We start from the raw sequence: 20,505 nt of genomic DNA on the forward strand, positions 1-20,505 counted from the left end.
AAGTGAGCACACAACTATGCTTATAATACTTTCCTTTGCTTTACAGATCTGCAAAAGTCCTAAGTGTGAGGCTTGGTAACAAAGTTACTTTTTCATCGCTATCATAACTGTGAATGATTGCTAAGTGAGATGATCACTAAACTAAAACTATCTATATCAGTGATGGTGAACCTTTTTCGCATCGGGTGCCAAAAGCAGATACACGCCCATTATCACATGCTGGCGTGTGCGTGCCCACTCCATAATTTAATGCCCCCCCATGCCATACCTCCTGCGCATGTGATCCCCCCACTGCCCCGCACACGCGTGCATGGCTTTCTTAGAGCCTGGGAAGCGCGAAAACGGGTGCCACCCCAAAGGCAGAAACAGACCATTTTCCGACTTCCAGTGCCCTGGTAGGTCTGTTTTTCACCCTCCCAGGCTCCAGAGGCTTTCTAGGAGCCTGAGGAGGGCAAAAAATGCCCCAACACGCAAATTGGATGTTCGGGAATGGACTTCTGGATTGCACATTAGCCCATTTTTCTCCCTCTGGAGGCTTTCCTGAAGCCTCTAGAGGGTGAAAAACAGCCCAATGCACAAACGGGAAGTCCGTTCCCATACTTCCCGTTTGTGCGTTGGGCTGTTTTTTGCCTTCCAGAGATTTCAGGGAAGCCTCTGGAGGGTGAAAAATGGTCAAAAATCAAGCCCAAAAATCAGCTGGCGTGCATGGCACTGGAGCTGACAGGGCAATGCCTCGCATGCCCTCAGAAATGGCTCCGTGTGCCACTTGCGGCACACATACCATAAATTCGCCATCACAGCCCTATATAATATGAGCTTCTACCACAATTGGAGTCCTTGTCAGTTCAATCATCTGACTGGTAACTAAATTTGTAATCTTATTCCTATTAACTCAATCATGCTACCAATTATTACCTGAGTGATGTAGTTACTGAAGGAATTGTGCAAAATTGGTACAGTGTGGATAAAGGGGGGAAAAGGAAATGTGTGTATCAACAGCATTACTATGGGAGGCAAGCAGGCAGATGGATATATGAATGGATGAAGAGTTGATGATAGATATATTTCAATCTGTGCTAGTCAGCCATTCACTTTTAGAGGGCCACTCATTCTCTGTTCTGATGATGATGGAATAGCCATCCCATCTAATTGGAAGACAGACAGTAGGGAATAGTACTCTGTGTTCATATAAAAATGTTCAAGGGGGGACTTGTATGCTCAAAAGAAGACAGTTGACATATATGGTAAGTGAACTATAATCTGGATCAAAATTAGAGGACAATTGGATATTGTGCTTTGTTTGACTTTATACAGCTCAGCTGGGGCTGGAGCTGTCTTGAATTCAAATCTCCATGAAATTTAATGGTCTCCAAATGATGAAACAGAGTTGAAGTAAAGGTCAGAGGAGAATCTCATGGTCTTTAGAATAAAGGATATAAAACATATGCAGAGTGGAAGAGACAGAGAAGTATTTTAGTCTGTAAATCCCATTTTGCAATGGAGGAACCAATTCAAGTTGTCACGTTCTCTGCTTTCTAAATGAAATGACTCAAGATATTGTATTGCCTCATGGAGTGGTGCTGATGTTTCCTCTTCTAAGAAGTCAATTTGGTGCCCCTTGCTGGCTTGCACTCCAACTCATCTGTGGTGGCAATTAAAGGTTGCAGCTTTTCCCAGACCACAGTGAAGCAGTCTAGCTCTTGTCCTCTATGCATTACTTCTGTCCCTTCGTTATTATTCTTAGTTGCGAGATCATGACTGACCTATCACGACCCCATGGACAACGCTCCTCCAAGACTTCCTGTCCTCTACCATCCTCTGGAGTCCATTTAAGGTCACACTGACTGCTTCAATGACTCCATCCAGCCATCTCATTCTCTGTTTTTCCCTTCTTCTTTTGCCCTCAATCTTTCCCTGCATTAGGCTCTTCTCCGGTGAGTCCTTCCTTCTCACTAGGTGGCCAAAGTATTTGAATTTCATCTTCAGGATCTGGCCTTCTAAAGAGCAGTCAGGGTTGATCTCCTCTAGGACTGACCGGTTTGATAGACTTGCAGTCCAAGGGACTCACACTTTCTCCAGCACCATATTTCAAAGGCCTCAATTCTTTGGTCTTTCTTATGGTCCAACTTTCACAGCCATACATTGCAACTGGGAAAACCATACTATACATACTTTTGTTGTCAGGGTGATGTCTCTGCTTTTTAGTATGCTGTCTAGATTTGCCCTAGCCGTCCCTTACTCCTTTGCATCTCTTGCCTCACTCTGCCTAACCATATGGAAGATCTGGCTTCTTTGATCATGGTTTGTAGACAGCCCCAAGACAGAGAGCCCTCCTTTGCTGGCCCCACGCCTGCTTTTAACTCAATTTTGGAACAAAAGGAAACTACCTTCAAATGTTATTCTGGGGCCATGCCTTCTCTTCTTTGTAGAGCCATTGCTCTTTGCTCCCAGGGCACAGACAGCTGAAATGAAAGAAAGCATCGCATGGAAGGGCCATGTTGTAAAGAGAGCAAAGCCAACCTTGGATTGAAGGAAGCTCCAATACGGGACAGAGAAATATCGGGAGTCAAGTTACAATACTGAGAGGAAGGAAGGCAAAATTTCCTAACAAGAGACTTCAGACTTGAGGAAGTCTTTGGCCAAAACGCTCTTTTGTTTGGGCTGCTTCCACTTTCACCCTGCCTCCGGTTCCAACATTGTTGTTATTATTATTTTGCTCTTGTTTCGAAAATAATCGGGATAGGCGACCATCATTTGTCCGTGGGCTACCGGCTTGCCAGACTACTGGCTTCAGCCCCACTAGCCGAGCCTTAGCTGAACGTTGGCTTCCAACCATCTTTGGAGAGTTGGTGGGGCGGCTCAAACAGGACGCTCGGCACACCCGCGGCCCCCCTCAACTCGCTCATTTTTAAATTTATTTTCGCCCAGTCACAAGGAGGACGCCCCCCATTCACAGCGTGTGCCCCGATTTCCCCCCGTCCCAATTTTGCCATCTGAAGCTTCTTGTTGTCCTCGGGGAGGGAAGGGGACGGCCTATTAACCCCCTCCCCACCACATGTGTTGCCGCGGCTGCGGCGGGAGTCTGCAGAGCCTCTCGGGAGATTTTGGGGCTAAGGGGAGCGAGGAGGGGTGGGAAGAAGCCGCCGCCGCCGCCGCTGCTCTCCCGCTGCTGCCCCTCTTTGGCTCTGGGCTCGGTCTTGGCGAACCTCGGCGGGTGTGCAGCCAGAAGAGCCCTCCTCTCGGAGGCAAGGCAGGGCCCCTCCTCTTGAAACGCTGACGGGACCCGATATAATCATGATGGGTGGTGAAGTCCGCATTTGAACTTGCAGGCAAAGCGCGTTGGGTGCTTCGTTCTGCCGGGAGCTGCAGCGCTTCTCGCGCCCGGGTGGGATCAGGTGCTCGCCGCCTCAGGAGAGAGGGCGCCAGGAGAAGCCCCCGAAGGACCCGTTTCCCAAGTGGCTACTAGAACAGGAGACTTCGCGCCCGAAGGAGCCTCTGGATTACCAGCCATCGCTGATTGGGGCTCCTCTTTTTTCTCTCTATCTCTGTCTCCCTCCCCTTTCCTCCCCCCCTTTTTTTCTTCTTTTTGGTAGCCTCTGCAATAAACTGCTCTGAAAGGTAACTATACCATCCTCCTTTGTATTTTCTGCTGGTCAAGTGAGAGGGGAGAGAGGGAACATCTGGAAGGGGGTTATCTGTAAGACAAAAGAGTTTGGTGAAAGCTAAGGGGTTGGGGAGAAGAAGAAGGGGGAAAAAAGCTGATGAGGATGATTTTGAAGGTGCCGGCTCTTTCATGCTTTCTTTTCATTCATACCTTTGGAGAAGGCCAACGCTTTTCGCGGAGAAGCAGAGTGTAATGCACAATATTGATGGGGGGGTGGGGGGAAGTAGAGAACAAAGAAAAGTGGAAAGAATGGGGAAAGAGAGAGAGAGAGAAAGAAAGAGAAAGAGAGAGAGAATGGCCAGACAAGAGTTCCTCAATGGGAGGCAAGGTAGGGGAGTCCGGCGGCTCGGAAACGGTTAATGGCTGGGAGGAAACGTCTTTTAGGGTCTGGAAGACACAAAGCGGCTCTGGAGGGAAGGAGGTGCTGGGAAACGGCGGATTTGGCGAGCAGGTTGGGCTGCGGGGCTGAGCCGGGCGGTAGAAGCCGTGGAGTTGGTTTGGGGGATTCCTGGAGAACACTTGGGTCTCTTTTTCCAGGCTTGGCCGCGGAGATTTCCTGGCAAGAAAACCTGGGGCGAAGAGTTGGGGTGGGGGTGGGAGTCGGGTCTCCTCTGACCATAGTGGACAGGGGACCGGAGGTGGTGGGGCAGATCACAAAGGTCAGTGAGAAGAAAAGGCGTCGCGGATGGTCAACTTTCCCAATCCCTCCCTTGCTTCCTTCTCCTCCCGGCTCAGCCCTGCCGGTCTTACGGGGAGCGCTTCCATCGATCACTTTGGGGCTTTGTTTTAAGAGTGGGATGTTTTGTTTTGTTTTTTAAACTTGCCGGGAAAGCAACCTATGGAGCAAGGAAAATCAAGAGGGGAAAAAGCGTTTGGGAAGTAAATAGCTGTTGTGACAAACTTTAGCAGCAATGTGAGGTCCCTGCAAGGCTTTGCTGCGACGCTTGAGTAACCCATCCCCCCCCCACGCCAATTTTATGTGATTTCAGGCTCCAAGGTAGAAGTTCGAAATCGGTTGTTCTTTGAAATAAGTTGCGAGAATCTATCTATCATCTATCTATCTATCTATCTATCTATCTATCTATCTATCTATCTATCTATCTATCTATCTATCTATCTATCTATCTATCTATCATCTATCTATCTATCTATCTATCTATCTATCTATCTATCTATCTATCTATCTATCTATCTATCTATCTATCTATCTATCTATCATCTATCTTATCTATCATCTATCTAATCATTTACCTAGGTTAAAAAAAAACTAGTGTTGTTTAACTGACCCACTGATCCAGATTGCAAAAAGCAACATCCCGGGAGAGAATAGTCGCTTCACCCCAAAATGAGTAAGCCTTGGCTAGCTAGCAATGAATGCAACATGGAAAAATCGGGGGTGGGTGTGGTGTTGGCGGGTAGGGTGGGAACGGGGGAAAGGAGGGCTGCGTTTCTTGTGAATCTAAATGTGTTGGGAGATGGGAGCATTGTTTTGTCTGTCTCGGCATGTTGCTGCCGAGTCGGGCGGGGGGCGGGAAGTAAGGAAAATCGCCCTTCTCGCCTTTTCTTTTCGGAGCGTTTATCTCAGTCTTCCTGTGCGTGGCGGCAGCCAAGGAGTTCTGGCTCGATCTCTTTGGCGGGCTCCAAATGTTACAGGGGCGGTGCACGGGGGGAGTGTCAGAGTTTTTTTTACAGGAAAAGTCTATGTCATCGTCAACTAATCGTCTTCTTCCATCCCAGCTGCTTTCTTCTAGGCAGACTCTTCCCCCTTTTTCCAAACGCTGAGAAACCCTAAGGCTGGGGGTGGGGTTTTTTGGGGGGTGGGGGCTTCTTCCCCGCTTTAAAGCAAGCTGGAGAATAAGCCCCCCATCCTGCCCCGCCCAGCGGCTGCGACACACCCTCTTTCCTTGCAAACAGGAGGGACTAATCCTGCCCTCCTCCCGGCTTCCTCCCGCGAGAGACCCGCGAAGGGCTCCGCCGCGCAAACCTCTTTCCGTTGAGCGAATGAATGAACTGGCGCTCGGAGGCGGGCGGCGCGTGCAGCCTTCCCGGTTAAGGAGCTCCGGCGCTTCCCGACGCCCGGTGCTTTAAACGGAGAGCCGGGAAAGAGAAGCGTCCGCGCGTCTTAAAACTCCCAAGTCTTGGAAGTTGGAAGGGATGGCGCGTCTTTGCGCAGTTCCGCGGCTCCCTCTGCTGGAGAAACTCTGAAGGTCGAAGGCGTGAAGGAGATCCAGTCCACATAGGCAGGGTCTTGAGAAATTTCTCACAAGGGGTAAAAGTTGGTGTCAGTGCTTATCCTAGCTGACAAAAAGTTTTTGTTACTACTCTAGGTTACTGAACGTCATGGTATCAGCCACGAATGGCTAATCCCTTGCAGATATTTCTTCTGCTTCTTTTCTTTTGTTCCTTTCTCTTTCCCGGCTGCTTCTTTTTTTGCCGAAAGAGTTTCACATTAACACAATGTTTTTAATTCAGTGAATAATGTAGCTGTAGCATTCGCACAACAGATTACGCTTGATTAGTTTAACTTTATCTGCTTTAGCCTATTGTGCAGACAGATCTTTGTTTGGCTTGTGATTTCAATTTTCAGATTTCAACCCTAGTTATGGGTTAATTTCATCAAATTAGCATCATTCAGTTGCCTTATGAGCAGGTATATTTTGACGCAAAGAACACACCCCGATTCCCAGGATCTATATACTGAGTTCAAACCTTGTTTATATGAAAGCGACATGTTGCAGTTCTGGCCTAATAAATTGTCAATTTGGGATTTACTTGGGCCACGAAACTGTTTTTAAAGTCCTCTGTTCTCTCCTTGGGCTAGAGCGCCAGCTTTGGCGGGAAAAGAGGTACGATAAGGAAACGATTCTGTGCAAGCAGGGATGGGAATTTGCCTTCTGCTTCCCTTCCCTTCAGTCTCGGAAACAGCCCATTCCTAAAGACAGGCTACTCTTTCTAGCAAACTTTGGGCGCTTTGGAGTTTTTGAGTTGCACAGAAAACCTAGCAGAAAACTGTAGCAGCCCCGTGGTTATTAATCTCAAGGAGACGGAGAACTTCCGCGCTGCCTCCTTTATCTGCCCGGATTTTCTTGCCATTTTAAACACCAATGGCTGGTATTTTAAGTTCCCTAACCTCCCACATTACGGGCCTGGGTCCTCAACGAACTCCTCGGTCTGGGTTTTTTTTTAAATAAAAGAAGTGGGAACATGGTTCTCCTCAAATAAAGGGTTAGGCGGGATGGCTCCTTCAGCTGCCTCTGCAGTGAGTGATGGGGAAGATTATGTTCCAACGGCCACATTTTCCTCTTTCCCGGAGAAAGAAAAGCCTGTTCCCATTTTTGCCCATGGCGGGGGTGGGGAGAACAGGAAGGAGGAGGAGCGTGCCCCCCTCTTGCTCTGTGTGAAAATATTGTTTGGCTGGTGAAACGAGGCTGCCGCCCTCGGCGACACCAGCAGGAATATAGATTTGCCCAAGTTGCTGCCCCCAAAAGACTCCCCAGCGCGGATTTAAGAGGTGTTGGCTTTGGGAACTCATATTCCCGCCAGTTCTTCAGAAATACACCCTCTCCCCCTTTCCCCCCAGCGCGCTCGCAGCAAAGCCGGGCGCAGGGCCCTCCCAACAGGCACATCCCCGGGGCCGAGAAAAGGAGCAGCCACCTGGACGGATCACTTCATCTGGGAGGGGATCCTTTGTCCTCCCTCCTCGTCCGGTGGTGTGTGAAGCTGGGAAGTCCCAAGCCATTGGCTTGGCACCTTTTGTTTGACGGAGATGAAGTGTGAGCGCGCGCGAGAAAAAGAGGTGGTGGGAGAGAAATTTGAAAGGGAGGTGGGGCCGGGGGCGGGAGGTTCTGGGGTTTGGCATCCCGACAATTTAAGGAATACATTAAGATGGTGCTAGCGGTGGCTACGGGGAATGGAAGGCGGTGGAACAGTGTAGGGGGGGGGTCTTTAGGGGCTGCTTTATTAGCCAGCACCTTCCTCAGTAAATGGTGCCAAGAAGGAAAAGGATGAATTACAGAGTTGGAAGGGACGTTGGAGATTTTCTGCCCAACTCCCTCAAGGAGAAAACCCTATACCAGTGATGGCGAACCTTTTTTGGCTCATGTGCCACAAGTGGGGGGAGCGCAGGGGGGTCGAGTGCGGGCGTGCCACACCCATAATGCAACGCGCGACCCCCCCAGTGCGCATGCGTGAAAAACGCGCGACCCCCCCATTTTTACATGTTTTTTTTGCCCTCCCCAGGCTCCAGGGGCTTTATAGGAGCCTGGGGAGGGCGAAAAGAGCCTCCCCCGCCCTCCCAGAGGCCCTCCAGAGGCTTCAGGGGCTGTCCAGAGGCTTCCCTGAAGCCTTCAGAACGCTTAAAACCACCCTCCGAGCAAACCGGAAGTGACTTCCGGGTTGCTTGGAGGGTCGTTTTAAGCGTTCCGAAGGCATCAGGGACGGTCCTTGAAGCCTCCGGGGGGGCGGGGGAGGCTCCTTTCGCCCTCCCTAGGCTCCTATAAACCCTCTGGAGCCTGGGGAAGGCGAAAAATAGCTTTTAAAAAGGTGAACTCAACTGGCCATCACGGCCCTATACCATTTCAGACAAATTGTTATACAACCTCTTCTTTAAAACTTCTTCCACAACTTCTGGAGTCAAGGCATTCCACTGACTAATTGTTCTAACTTTCAGGAAATTTCTCCTTAGTTCTAGGTTGCTTCCCTCCTTGATTACTTTCCATCCATTGCTTCTTGTCCTGCCTTCGGGTGCTCTGGAGAATAGGTTGACTTCCTTTATGGCAACCCCTTAGCTATTGGAACACTGCTATCATGCCACATGAAGACTAGCAGGGAATTCTGGCAAGACATTTCTAAGATGAAAAGCTGTATTCTGGACTTTAGTAACCTTCAACAATGAACTGGCCTGTCTCAAAGAGACCACGGGACATCAAAGGTTTCATAAGAGCTCAACCTCCTCAGACCATCAGCATTCATAATTACTGAATACAGAGGCAAGCCAAATGCTTTTGAGTCAGCACAGAGTCAGCATCTGTCTGGCATGGCAAATTTACAGAGATCAGCCAAGAGGGGAGGGGGAAGATAGCTTTCCCATTATTATCTAAAGTTGGTTGAGAAATTGATTTTGCCTCAGTCAGTCACTGAACTCATGGTCAAGTTGGAATTGGATTTGGAAGATCATATCTATGCTTTCAACACTATCTGGCTTTCAAAAGTATATGCCTCCAGTATATGCCTGACAATTCCAACTAGGTTCCACCTTGATTATGTTTTGCAATGTCATATTTATCCAACTTCATGACCTTCAAACAGGTTGCATTAGAATTTTTTTAAGTCCAACCTGTACTAACAGATTAGGGAAACTGCTGTAGGTGATACCAGTAAATAATTTGTCGCATCACATGTTCATATCCTATTCTTCTTGTGCAATATCCATCATTGGATGTTGGCGATCCTATTTTTATCAGCAGCTGCACGAAAAAGTGTTGTTGAGTTTTTGTCCAAACCAGTCCCTTAGATTTTGAAGCCATGATATTCTTCTTCTGCCTGGACCTCATTTGCCTTCAATCTTTCTCTGGGGGATTAAGTGAATATTGGCAAAATATTTATCTGCTCTATGAGAGCATTTTTTTCCACTGTTGAATATAAGTATTGGTATACTTCTATAACTGTTCCACAATGAGTGATTAGTATGTAGACCAACAGAAAACAGAGACACTACTTTGCTCATTTTCAAAACAGTTTTATAGCATCTTAAAACTAGTACATTGTTGTATAACTTTCATGTTGTTACTATTTGTTACATCTATAAAATGTGTTGTGTAATAGATAAGGCAGACATGTGACTGGAGCTGTAAAGAGTGAGTCCAGTTGAAATATAAAACAAAAAACAAAAATGAACCAAACCTTTTAAGTTTAGTTCAACACCTGTCAGGCCCGAGCCCAGAGGTGAGAGAGCGAGATCCAATTAAGTTCAGTCCTTATTTGCTTATATTTAAAGGGCATATTTTTGCCAAGATAAAGATACAATTTTATTACCTAGATATAGCCCAAGGAATTCAAGAGTGGCTACCCTGAACCTTGTCCTCCCCCCCTCCAGTTGTGGGCTGCACAGTTGCCAAAACTGTCCCCGCTGCTTCTACAGGGGTACATTCCATCACAGTTGAGGACATGTCACTAGTTTCCCTGGGATTTTTTTTTAGTACTACTTTGGTTGTCAGTTTGAACAATACAGTAACTTATTTCATGTAGGAAGATAGACAAAATACATGACTCCTGGAGTTATGGAAGATAAACACTTACATAGAAAATATTTGTTGAGGGGTTGTTGGTGGTCTCTCAGCTTCTTTTTTGTTCCTGCAGACATTTCATTACCCAAACTAGGTAATACAATCAGTGCACTGATGTTACCTAATTTGGCTAATGAAACATCTGCAAGAAAACAATCAAGCTCGGAGAGCACCAAGGATCCCTCATTTCAGTCCTGAGCTACAAATATTCTCCTCTATTGATACAATATTTGTTGTCTGAGTGAATATGGGGACAGAATTAGGGTCTGGACTATTGCTACAGGTATGGTGGTATTTGTTTCTCTGATATATGGTCTGCTGCTAGTGAGCAGCTGATTTAGATTGGATGGCTACCTATTTATCAGCTTAACATCTTGCCTTTCCTCCAATAGCTTTAGGCAGATTATATGGGAATCCTCCTTCATGATTGACTAGTCCAGGGGTGTCAAACTGGTAGCCCAAAGCCAGATGCATCATGCAGAGGCCATACCCACCCCAGCTCCGCTAAGGGAAAAAACATCACAATACGTTACATGATGGCAACATGACGCCGCAAGTTTGACACCCATGTACTAGACCAAAGTCAACTAAGGAGCTTCCATGACCGGGAGAGGATGAAACCTTGGTTTTCCGATCCTTGTCTAACACTTTTAACTTAGCATCAACTTTGCCTCTCTTGTGTGAAGCTTTGCTTCTGTATTGTGTTAAGCATAATGTGATCTGCTTGATTTTAATATAGCATAATTCATAACACAGCCATTTTGAATTGCATGCAAACAATGGCTAATTGTTTGATGTTAAGCATAACGGACATTGCAGAGATTGATAAACAGGAACTTCCTCTTCTCTGTTTCATTTCCTTGACAGAGTACAAGAGCATCACCGATTCTCATTTTTGTGGGTCTCTCTCATTGGGTAGGGTTACACAATGATGTCATCGTATTATTCTTTTACAACACTGTGAGTTCCCTGTAACTTCATGTTAGCCTTATTAGAATAGGATTTTGACAAGGCTTTCCTGTCCAGTCCAAGGGGTGCAGTATAAGAGTATACTAAGCACTTTTGCAAAAGAAAAATAAATATAAACATTTATTTCCATTAGAAGGTCTTTATCTGTTTCTCTTCTCAATGCTCACAAGAATTTTGAATTGGGAAAAGCCTAAGCAGCAAAGAATTTTAAAAACATTCTTTAAAATAGTAATATTTTAAATATAGTAATAGTAGTATTTGCTATGTACACTCAACCTAGTCATTTCTCAGATTGTAGCCTTTGTTCAGCCAGGGCTCCAGAAATTGGTTCCATGGGCGTGGCTTGGTAGGCGTGGCAGGGGAAGGATACTGCAAAATCCCCATTCCCTCCCTACTCCTGGGGGAACAATACTGCAAAATCTGATTTCTCTTCCCACTCCACTAACCTGCTTTCCAGCTCTATTCTTCTGTTCGGGACAACAAAAAATGATCAGCTAGGAGGCAGGGGGTGGGGGTGGGGGGCAGTCTATTTGCCGGTTCTCCGGACAATTCAAAATTTCGCTACTGGTTCTCTAGAATCTGCCAGAACTGGCTGAATACTACCCCTCCAGCATTACCTGTAAAACAATCTGTTAAAATCCGATGAAAACAATTACAATCAATTATTGTATTACTTAAGTATTACCAAGTACAGGTAACTGGCTGACCAACCGCACTCAACGTGTAGTTCTCAATGGAACTGCATCTACATGGAGGGAAGTATGCAGTGGAGTACCCCAAGGCTCTGTTTTAGGCCCAGTACTCTTCAACATCTTCATCAATGATTTGGATGAGGGAATAAATGGGGAACTCATCAAATTTGCAGATGATACCAAGCTGGCAGGAATAGCCAACACTCCAGAAGATAGGCTTAAGATACAGAAGGATCTTGACAAACTTGAACATTGGGCACTATCTAATAAAATGAAATTCAATGGTGAAAAGAGTAAGGTTCTACATTTAGGCAACAAAAACGGAATGCACAGGTACAGTATAGGTGATACCTTACTCAGTAGTAGTAACTGTGAGAGGGATCTTGGAGTTCTAGTGGACAACCATTTAAATATGAGCCAGCAGTGTGCAGCAGCTGCCAAAAAAGCCAACACAGTTCTAGGCTGCATCAACAGAGGGATAGAATCAAGATCACGTGAAGTGTTAATACCACTTTATAATGCCTTGGTAAGGCCACACTTGGAATACTGCATTCAGTTCTGGTCGCCACGATGTAAAAAAGATGTGGAGACTCTAGAAAGAGTGCAGAGAAGAGCAACAAAGATGATTAGGGGACTGGAGACTAAAACATATGAAGAACGGTTGCAGGAACTGGGTATGTTTAGCTTAAGAGAAAGAAGGACTAGGGGAGACATGATAGCATTATTCCAATATCTCAGAGGTTGCCACAAAGAAGAGGGAGTCAAACTATTCTCCAAAGCACCTGAGGGTAGAACAAGAAGCAATGGGTGGAAACTAATCAAGGAGAGAAGCAACTTAGAACTGAGGAGAAATTTCCTGACAGTGAGAACAATTAATCAGTGGAACAGCTTGCCTCCAGAAGTTGTGAATGCCCCAACACTGGAAGTCTTTAAGAAGATGTTGGATAGCTATTTGTCTGAAACGGTATAGGGTTTCCTGCCTAGGCAGGGGGTTGGACTAGAAGACCTCCAAGGTCCCTTCCAACTCTACTATTGTATTGTATTGTATTGTATTAATACAAATTGAAATACCTAATAGCTAAAAAGAGGAATCCTATCTTTTTTTCTGAAAAGTGGACAGTTCAGGAGCTGATATGGAGTCCTAAAGTGGATCTTTTTCATAGCAGGAAGCAACACACAAAAAATGTTCTCCTGTGCACTAACAAGTGGATTTGGAAAAAGAGAACATTTTAAAGAGACCTTATTATGATTATTTTAAAGTCCACACGGGTTTATTCTGAGATTTGATTATTCTAATCAAACCTCAACCAACTGAGGATTTAAAGGTTAAAATCAAATGGTCTCTGGGAAACAATTCAGGTAGTCCTTGACTTATAACCACAATTGAGCCTAAAATTTCTTTTGCTTTTTGAGACATTTGTTCGGTGCATTTTGTCCCATTTTACAACCTTTCTTGCCATAGTTGTAACGTGAATCACCAAAGTTGTTAAGTTAGCAACACAACTGCTAAATGAATCTGGCTTCCTCATTGATTTTGCTTGTCAGAAGATAGCAAAAGGTGATCACATGACCCCAGGACACTTCATCTAACATAAATATGCATCAGTTGCCAAGCATTTGAATTTTGATCATGTGACCATGGGAATGCTGCAATGGTCGTAACTCTAAAAAACAGTAATAAGCCCCTTTTTTCAGTGCTGTTGTAACTTCGGTCACTAAATTAACTCTAGTAAGTCGAGGACTATTTGTGTTATGGCTTTAGCATGGTGCTACACCATGGATGTCAAACTTGATTGTGTCATGTGACGTATCATGATTTTTTTTGCCTTTGCGGATCCAGGGTGGGCATGGCCTGAACATGACACATCTGGCCTGTGGGCCACCAGTTTGACACCCCTGTATTACACTGTACTTCTAGTATCATCCAGCACTTAGTAATGTTAAACCAAACAATAAAATGATCATAGAAGTATTGAGATTCATACCCAGGATTAATGGGCATTGCTATAAAGAAAATACCTTTTTTAAATCAATGTCCTAGTTTACAAAAAGCAGTCTTGCATTTATGACACTGTCCAAGTCTCTGTAAAACTCAAGAATCAAGAAACTAGAAATCTAATTGCAATTGTTGAGATTAAGATTGTATGCAATGACCACTTAAATTCTCTTTGCTAATGTATTTCCAAATATCTGGTTTTTCTTGAAATTATTAAAAAAAAATCAGTGAAGGCTAGTTTAAAAAAAGGTGTGAAACTGGAGTTAAAGGGAATTGTACTTGTGTTCTGCTATGTTTTTGTTTAGTTCACCTAATTTTATTTTTCTGATGTTATTTGGAGATTGCCCAAACATTGCTGTATTAACGAGAAGTTAATATCACATTAGGTTCTAGTCCCTGTACAGTGTGAAAACCACATCAAATTAAATCATTCTGGAAATACCAACTTTAACATTTTTTTCTTACTCCCAGCCAAGTTTCTCTTCCACAAACATTATCTAATTAGTTAGATATAATTATATCTAAAGTACATTCTAAGAGCCATTTTATACTTTACACTGAATCATACTTTGATTTGATTTTAATGCAATACACGAGCCCAGCTTATGCCAATATATGATCTACCATAGACCACTAATAGCAGCTTATTTAGAACACATCTCATTTCTGCAGATCTAAATAAGCAAAACTGTTGCAATGGAGAGCAACCTGGTTGGCCAGCTGTAGTTGACATTGAGTTAAAAAATGTGATCTGCTTTATAACTGGCTCGTGTGATCATCTGTCACCGGGGTGGTTGGTGATTATATTATATTAATTTATTTGATTCTTTTTTATTAGTTTTATTGTTTGAAATAAGGATTTATATTCTGTAAGCCGCCTTGAGTTGCTATGTGCGAATAGGTAGCGATATAAATTCAATAAATCAATAAACTACATCTATATAACACTCATGGACTTTTGGTGTGGGACAACTTTTTTTAAAAAAAAAATCCACAGAATATAAATAATGTAAATTTGATGGGGGAAAAAAAACCAAGCGAGGAACAAAATGATTCTCTTGTAGGGAGTGGCAATATAATGATTTGGGGACTCTGCCATGTAGTACTTGGATCACTACAAGGGATAATGAGTTAATCAAGAGACCGTGATTAATTGAATATAGCCCAAATTAACCAACTGTGAGCAGAACAATTAATCAACTGGCAGTAATATGGTAAAACTGGCAATGTTAATTAAATGGAAGACATAATACTTAAGCAGTATAATGTATAGTGCACCTAATCAGTGTTAGGCAATTACCGATCCATCAATAATCTAAAAAGAGTGAAGATGATGTGATGATGAATAAATAGAGTGTAGTATGCCAAGGAGCTTATTAGTTGAATACAGTTGGGAAGTACTGCCTTAGTGTCTGTTCCCATGAAGTATAGGGTTTATTGTCTTTTTCTTCCGCTTCTCTGAAAGCATGAAATCAGAGAAGCAATTTCGGCTTTGGAATTGCAGTTTTAAGTGTATTTACTTGGGACCAAGTTTAATGGAACTGGTTAAATATGCTTTGAACTATACCATGCCAAATTTATGGGACCTAAATCTTCAGAAGATACAACAGCTATTAGCATTGCAAAATAAATCCTGAGGGTGTTAAATGTGTATGGAGCAAGGAATCAAAATATGTGAGGGCCCAAGATGGCAAAGGATGTTACTATCTTTCCCTTTTCTTAATGCAGTAAGCTATATGATTGTTTCCTTTTACTAGCAGTAATGAAAGTACCTGCCAATGATCTTTTCTGCTTCTTTTTTCTCTTCAGTTTGGATAAAACACTATTTAGGCGTTAGCAAATACATTTGTTATATTTTGGCAAGCATCTAACAAGACTTTTCCAGTTGAAAGGAGATCTCTAGTCCTTTTCTTATGACAGCCATAAGAAACAAAAAGGCAGCTGTTGACTGATCAACTTGTTCAGGAAGTAAGGAGCCATTAAGTGTACGTTTCTCAAGAAGTCCTTAAAAAACAGGAGGAGTAAGGCTCAGAGGAAACTTTCTTCTGAGATACTCACAGCATAAACTTACATGCTTTCATGAACCTGTTTGATCCTCAGTGAACTATAATAGAGGCTGCTTGCTCATTCACGCACTGGTGGCTCTGTCAAACCTTATTCTATTTTCTCCAAGTTGTAAATCAGAAACAGCTGCATTCATGCATGCATGTGAGAAGAACAGTAAATATATTGCAGCCTAAGATCCAAGTAAAAAAAGGTTTTTTTTCCTGTTTTTGCCTAAGGGCGGTCATCATCTAAGAAACTCTTATTACCCTAAGGTCTTCCAGCTGCACTGGATTACTTCTCAGTTAATACAACCAACAGCTGGGATTTAGAGTCCAACAGTTTGAAGAACAATAGATCTTGAGGGAACAAACTGGGGAGGCTGAGCAAAGGCAATTTTAGTCTAGAACTTTTTATCTGGAAATCCAGCCTGAAGCAGATGCAGCTAAAGTGACATCATCCAGATTTAACTGCTATTAGCTGATGGTATTGATTATATGACCTTGGGAAGTAGAAACGTGAATGTCTTGTCTTGGTGAACAAAAGGAGAATTGCAGTAAATTACACTAAAATAGGTTTAATAGCAACAAAAATCTTGCTTCTGAATTTGAATGTTACAGGGAATTTTAGCAAGGTTATTGCAATCTTCATGTTGCTGGAGATGCAATTAAGGGACTAATTGTTTATTTGGTTTTGAGCTATTAATGCATTTGGGGCTGATGTCAGCAGGGTGGTTAACAATTCTGGCTCAATCATTGCATGTTGAAAATCCATATATTCTTGTTGGATATATTATCAGTATTTTGTATATATGCAGCTATGAAGAATTGTGGATTCTTCAGGCATAAAATGGATAAAATTATTCTGCAATGCTGGAAGTAGAAATATACTTTTGATTTGCATCATTTGAAAATTGATATGTACTGCTTGATAATGGTTGATTTTTTTAAAACAAAAAATAATGCAGACTTTTCATGATTATTTATAAAATAATGTGCTGGCTTTTTTCCTTTCCTTTTTCCTTTTTCCTTTCTACGCTTATCAGTTTTGAGGTTGTGTTGATTCTTTAATGCTCTTGTGCATATTTTCTTTCACTGACTTGTTTAACATAATAAAATAAAATATTAGAAGATGATATACCTGGAAAGTATTTGGTCACAGCTTGCTCAGCAAACACAGCCTTAGATATTTAATGTGTTGCTGTTTAGCTAATTAGAAAACTGTATGCTCTTTTGTGGCCCTTTAGACAGCATCCAGATTTTATATTTCTTTGTTTAAACTAGAAGAAACAAAACACCTTAAAACAAGTCTGGAAACATCTGTTATATTTTACACTTATTGCAGGGAGTGAAAATTATTCTTATATTGAAATTAGTATACAATTGTATTGCATTAATGCTCCCTGAAATAAGGAATAGTTTATGAAATGTGATAGGTGACCTTTGGGTTTGGATTCAGCTAACGGTATTATGTAGAAAAGGAAGAAGGCTGTATCTAACTAGAGGCCTTCTGATTTGCAAATTATGCCTTGCTTTAAGGTAAATATAAGAATGGTCTTAGAAGGCACTTTCCTGTTTTGGATTAAAAGGAATATTGGTTATACCAGCATTTACAATGTATTGAAAGCCACTTTAGTTGGATTCAGCGTCATTTAAACTGTAAATACCATGACTATCATAAAATGTAGCATATACAATAATTTCCTTCATTGATTCTCATCTTTACCTTAAAGCAGTAGAATTCTATGGATGAATACTTAATGTGAAATTAATTATAGAAGCTTCAGTTTGAGGCTACTTTCCCCAATCCCGTTGTGAACATTTAACTATTTGTGTTCTTGCCAAGAACAATGGTGTGGAATAAGAAAATACTGGGCAATTCTGTAGTGGTGAAAATCTGACATATTTTTGGCAAGAATGTAGTAATTGGACTAAATTAGCTTCGAGCAGAATTCTAGCTTTTTTAGCTGATCTTATCTCTGCCTAAAGAATCTGTTAGGGTTTATATGCTTTATAAAGTGGCAAACCAGGGTAGGTCCATTCCATTTACTTTTCTACTTTTAGGTACAAATTTCAGGTCCAGACATTTTGTCATGGTAACACACACAAAAAATGATCATCAAGAGAGAACTTTGCTTTGTATTTTGAACATAATACATAAATAATTCAGTCTTCAAGAAGTTACAGCACTTCATAAATTCAGAGTTAAGTATCTGAAGTTATAAAATCTATACAGGTAGATTTTATATAGGTAGTTCTTGACCTACCTATAGCCACAACTCAGCCCAAAGTTTCATTGCTAAGCAAGGCATAGGTTATGTGAGTTTTGGCTCATTTAACGACCTTTTTTGCCACTGTTGTTAATTGAATCACTGCAATTTAGTAAATCATGGGGTTATTAAGTAAATCTGGGTTTCCCCCATTGACTTTGCTTGTCAGAAGCTGCTTAGAAAGGTTATAAATGGTGGTTATATGAACCCAGGGCAGTGCATTGATTATGTGCCATCAAGTTGGTGTCAGTTCTTAGTGACCACGTAGATCACAAACTAACGCTGTCACGTTGCCATCATGTGATGTTTTGGAACATGTTTCCCTTCGCAGAACTGGGGTGGGCATGGCCTGCCAATGATGCATCTGGCCTGCGGGCTGTCATAGATAGATTTTCTCCAGAATGATCTGATCCCAACCTGGACCTTCAATTCTTAATGCAGTTTTCCCATCACTGCTGTAATTCAGTCTGTCCACCTTAGTGCTTGCTCCCTTTCACCTTTCCCAGCATTGCAATTTTCTGAAGATAGCAAGCGTTAATTTATAGGAGAGTGAAATGAGCAGATAAAATAGCCAACTGATTTAAGTTTTAAAGCTACAGTAGAATAATAATAATTCTTTATTGTCAGTGCACAACATATGCACAATGAGATTGCTTGAACTCCCTCAGTGCACCCCCTCCAGCACAATACAACTCACAGTGAAGACAAAAAAAAGGGGGAGGGGGGAAGAAAATGAAAAAAAATATCCCTAAACCAATAAATCATATTAACAAACACCCGGTCCTATTGCACCCAGTGTGAACATGTTACACACTGTGGTGGGCCTGGAAATCCATCGTACTACTTAATTATGACGCTATTTTGCATTCAGGAGTCTTGACAGTCCACGGATAAAAACTGTTCTTCAGCCTGTTTGTGCAGCTGGCTATGCTTCTATATCTCCTTTCCAATGGTAGGGGAGTAATAGGATATTAGGAAATAACAGTTTATAACAAAAAACCCGATTATAAATATAGGTAGCTGACTACCTCTTCAACTTATAACCACAATTAGAATCAGAATTTCTGTTTCTAAACAAGGTGGCTCTTAAATGGTTTTATAACTTTCTTTTCATGTTTATTAAGCAAATTGTCACAGTTGTTAAATGAATCGCATGATCATTAAAACAAGTTTCCCCCCATATTAACTTTGCTTGTTGAAAAATGGCGGGAAGCATCATAAACAGTGGTCACATGACTCCAGGATGCTGTATCAATTGTAAATATATGCTGGTTGCCAAGTGTCCAAATTTTGATCATAAGGATGTGGCCATGGTTATAAGAGTGAAGACAGGTCTTTTCATTACTAATGGCTAATGGCCATTAAATAAATGGTTGTAAGTTGAGGACTACCTGGAATTCCCTTTGTTTGCCTTCCCCACACCCTAAGGCAGCTGGTCCCCATATTGTAACCTTTTCTTAGAGAACCCAATGAATATTTTGGTAATCCTTTTTTTGCCATTTCCCAGCTGTATATTATTCACTAGAATTTTGAGTCCTTTCTATAAGCAATGCTATTTCCTGTTCCCTTTCTATTCTTAGTGTGGATTTAGTCTTTTTCACAAGATCTTTATATTGACTTTTCATTGGAAACACTGACTTGGCCTAGATCAGTGATGGGGAAACTTTTCGGCACCGGGTGCCCAAACTGGAATGTCTGTGCATGTGTGTGCATGCATGCGCCTGATCACTGGAAAACTGAACACCAGTTGGCTGGCGTGTGTGTGTGTATGTGTGTGTGTGCCTGTTTTTTGCCTGTTTTTCAGGACGTTTTCAGGCAGTTTTGGGCCAAAAACGCCCCTAAAAACAGCCTATTTTTTGCCAATTTTTGCTTGTTTTTCAGGACGTTTTCCTGTGCCCCAGTGCCCCCAAAGACCAGCTGGAAACCATGCACACTGGAAACTAGAATAGCAGCTGGCAACGGTGTGCATGCCCATTGAGAGGGCTCTGCGTGCCACCTCTGGCATGCATGCCGTAGGTTCGCCATCACGGTCCTATATGCTCATAAGTACCTGAAATAGCCATTCAACTAAGTGGCATATTATTTCCTTGGATTTTTATTGAAAAGTCCTTTGTGGGGCCATTAATCCACAAAGTTGGGTTGATAGTCCCACAGAAGAATCAAGTGTGTGATAGCTGGTTACATATTTAGATGATTATAATCTTTTAAACATCCAAATATAAGCCACTAATTAATAAGAGAACTTATTTATTTTTAAAAATCTAAAAATGGTAATATAAGAATGGTAGATACCAAACAGCATCTTAAAAGAGGCTTAGATCCTTTCATCCTTGAATCTCTCTTAAAATTATACTTGCTGGCAAAGAGCTTAGAGCAAAAATAAGTATGCTTCCTTACTATTACATTTATCATTATGGAAATGTATGGAACCTTAATTATAGATTAATTCATTAATTGATTCAAGCTCATTAATAATTAAGTTATCTTTAGTTGATCATTCCAATCATTCCCAATGGCAGTTGATTAGTCAGTATGAGTAATTGCCCATATCAAGTATATCTGGTGTGTGACTGCACTGAAAAATATTT

The 20,505-nt window shown here is 42.4% G+C and overlaps 1 protein-coding gene across 7 annotated transcripts in view; it reads left to right on the forward strand.

Annotated features, from left to right (window-relative positions):
- Nucleotides 1-3,297: 3,297 nt before the first annotated feature.
- Nucleotides 3,298-20,505, forward strand: part of VCAN (versican) — a 101,830-nt gene continuing 84,622 nt past the window's right edge. For 2 of the 7 annotated variants that reach the window (XM_081942667.1, XM_081942673.1), the window contains exon 1: nucleotides 3,966-4,115. In XM_081942667.1, the coding sequence (XP_081798793.1) occupies nucleotides 3,981-4,115 (135 nt within the window). In that variant the 5' untranslated portion in view covers nucleotides 3,966-3,980. The other 5 variants (XM_081942670.1, XM_081942669.1, XM_081942672.1 and 2 more) reach the window with 5 other exon arrangements.

This window comes from Natrix helvetica (genome assembly GCF_964273705.1).
Source record: "Natrix helvetica genome assembly, chromosome: 2".
In the NCBI taxonomy this organism is placed as follows: domain Eukaryota; kingdom Metazoa; phylum Chordata; class Lepidosauria; order Squamata; family Natricidae; genus Natrix; species Natrix helvetica.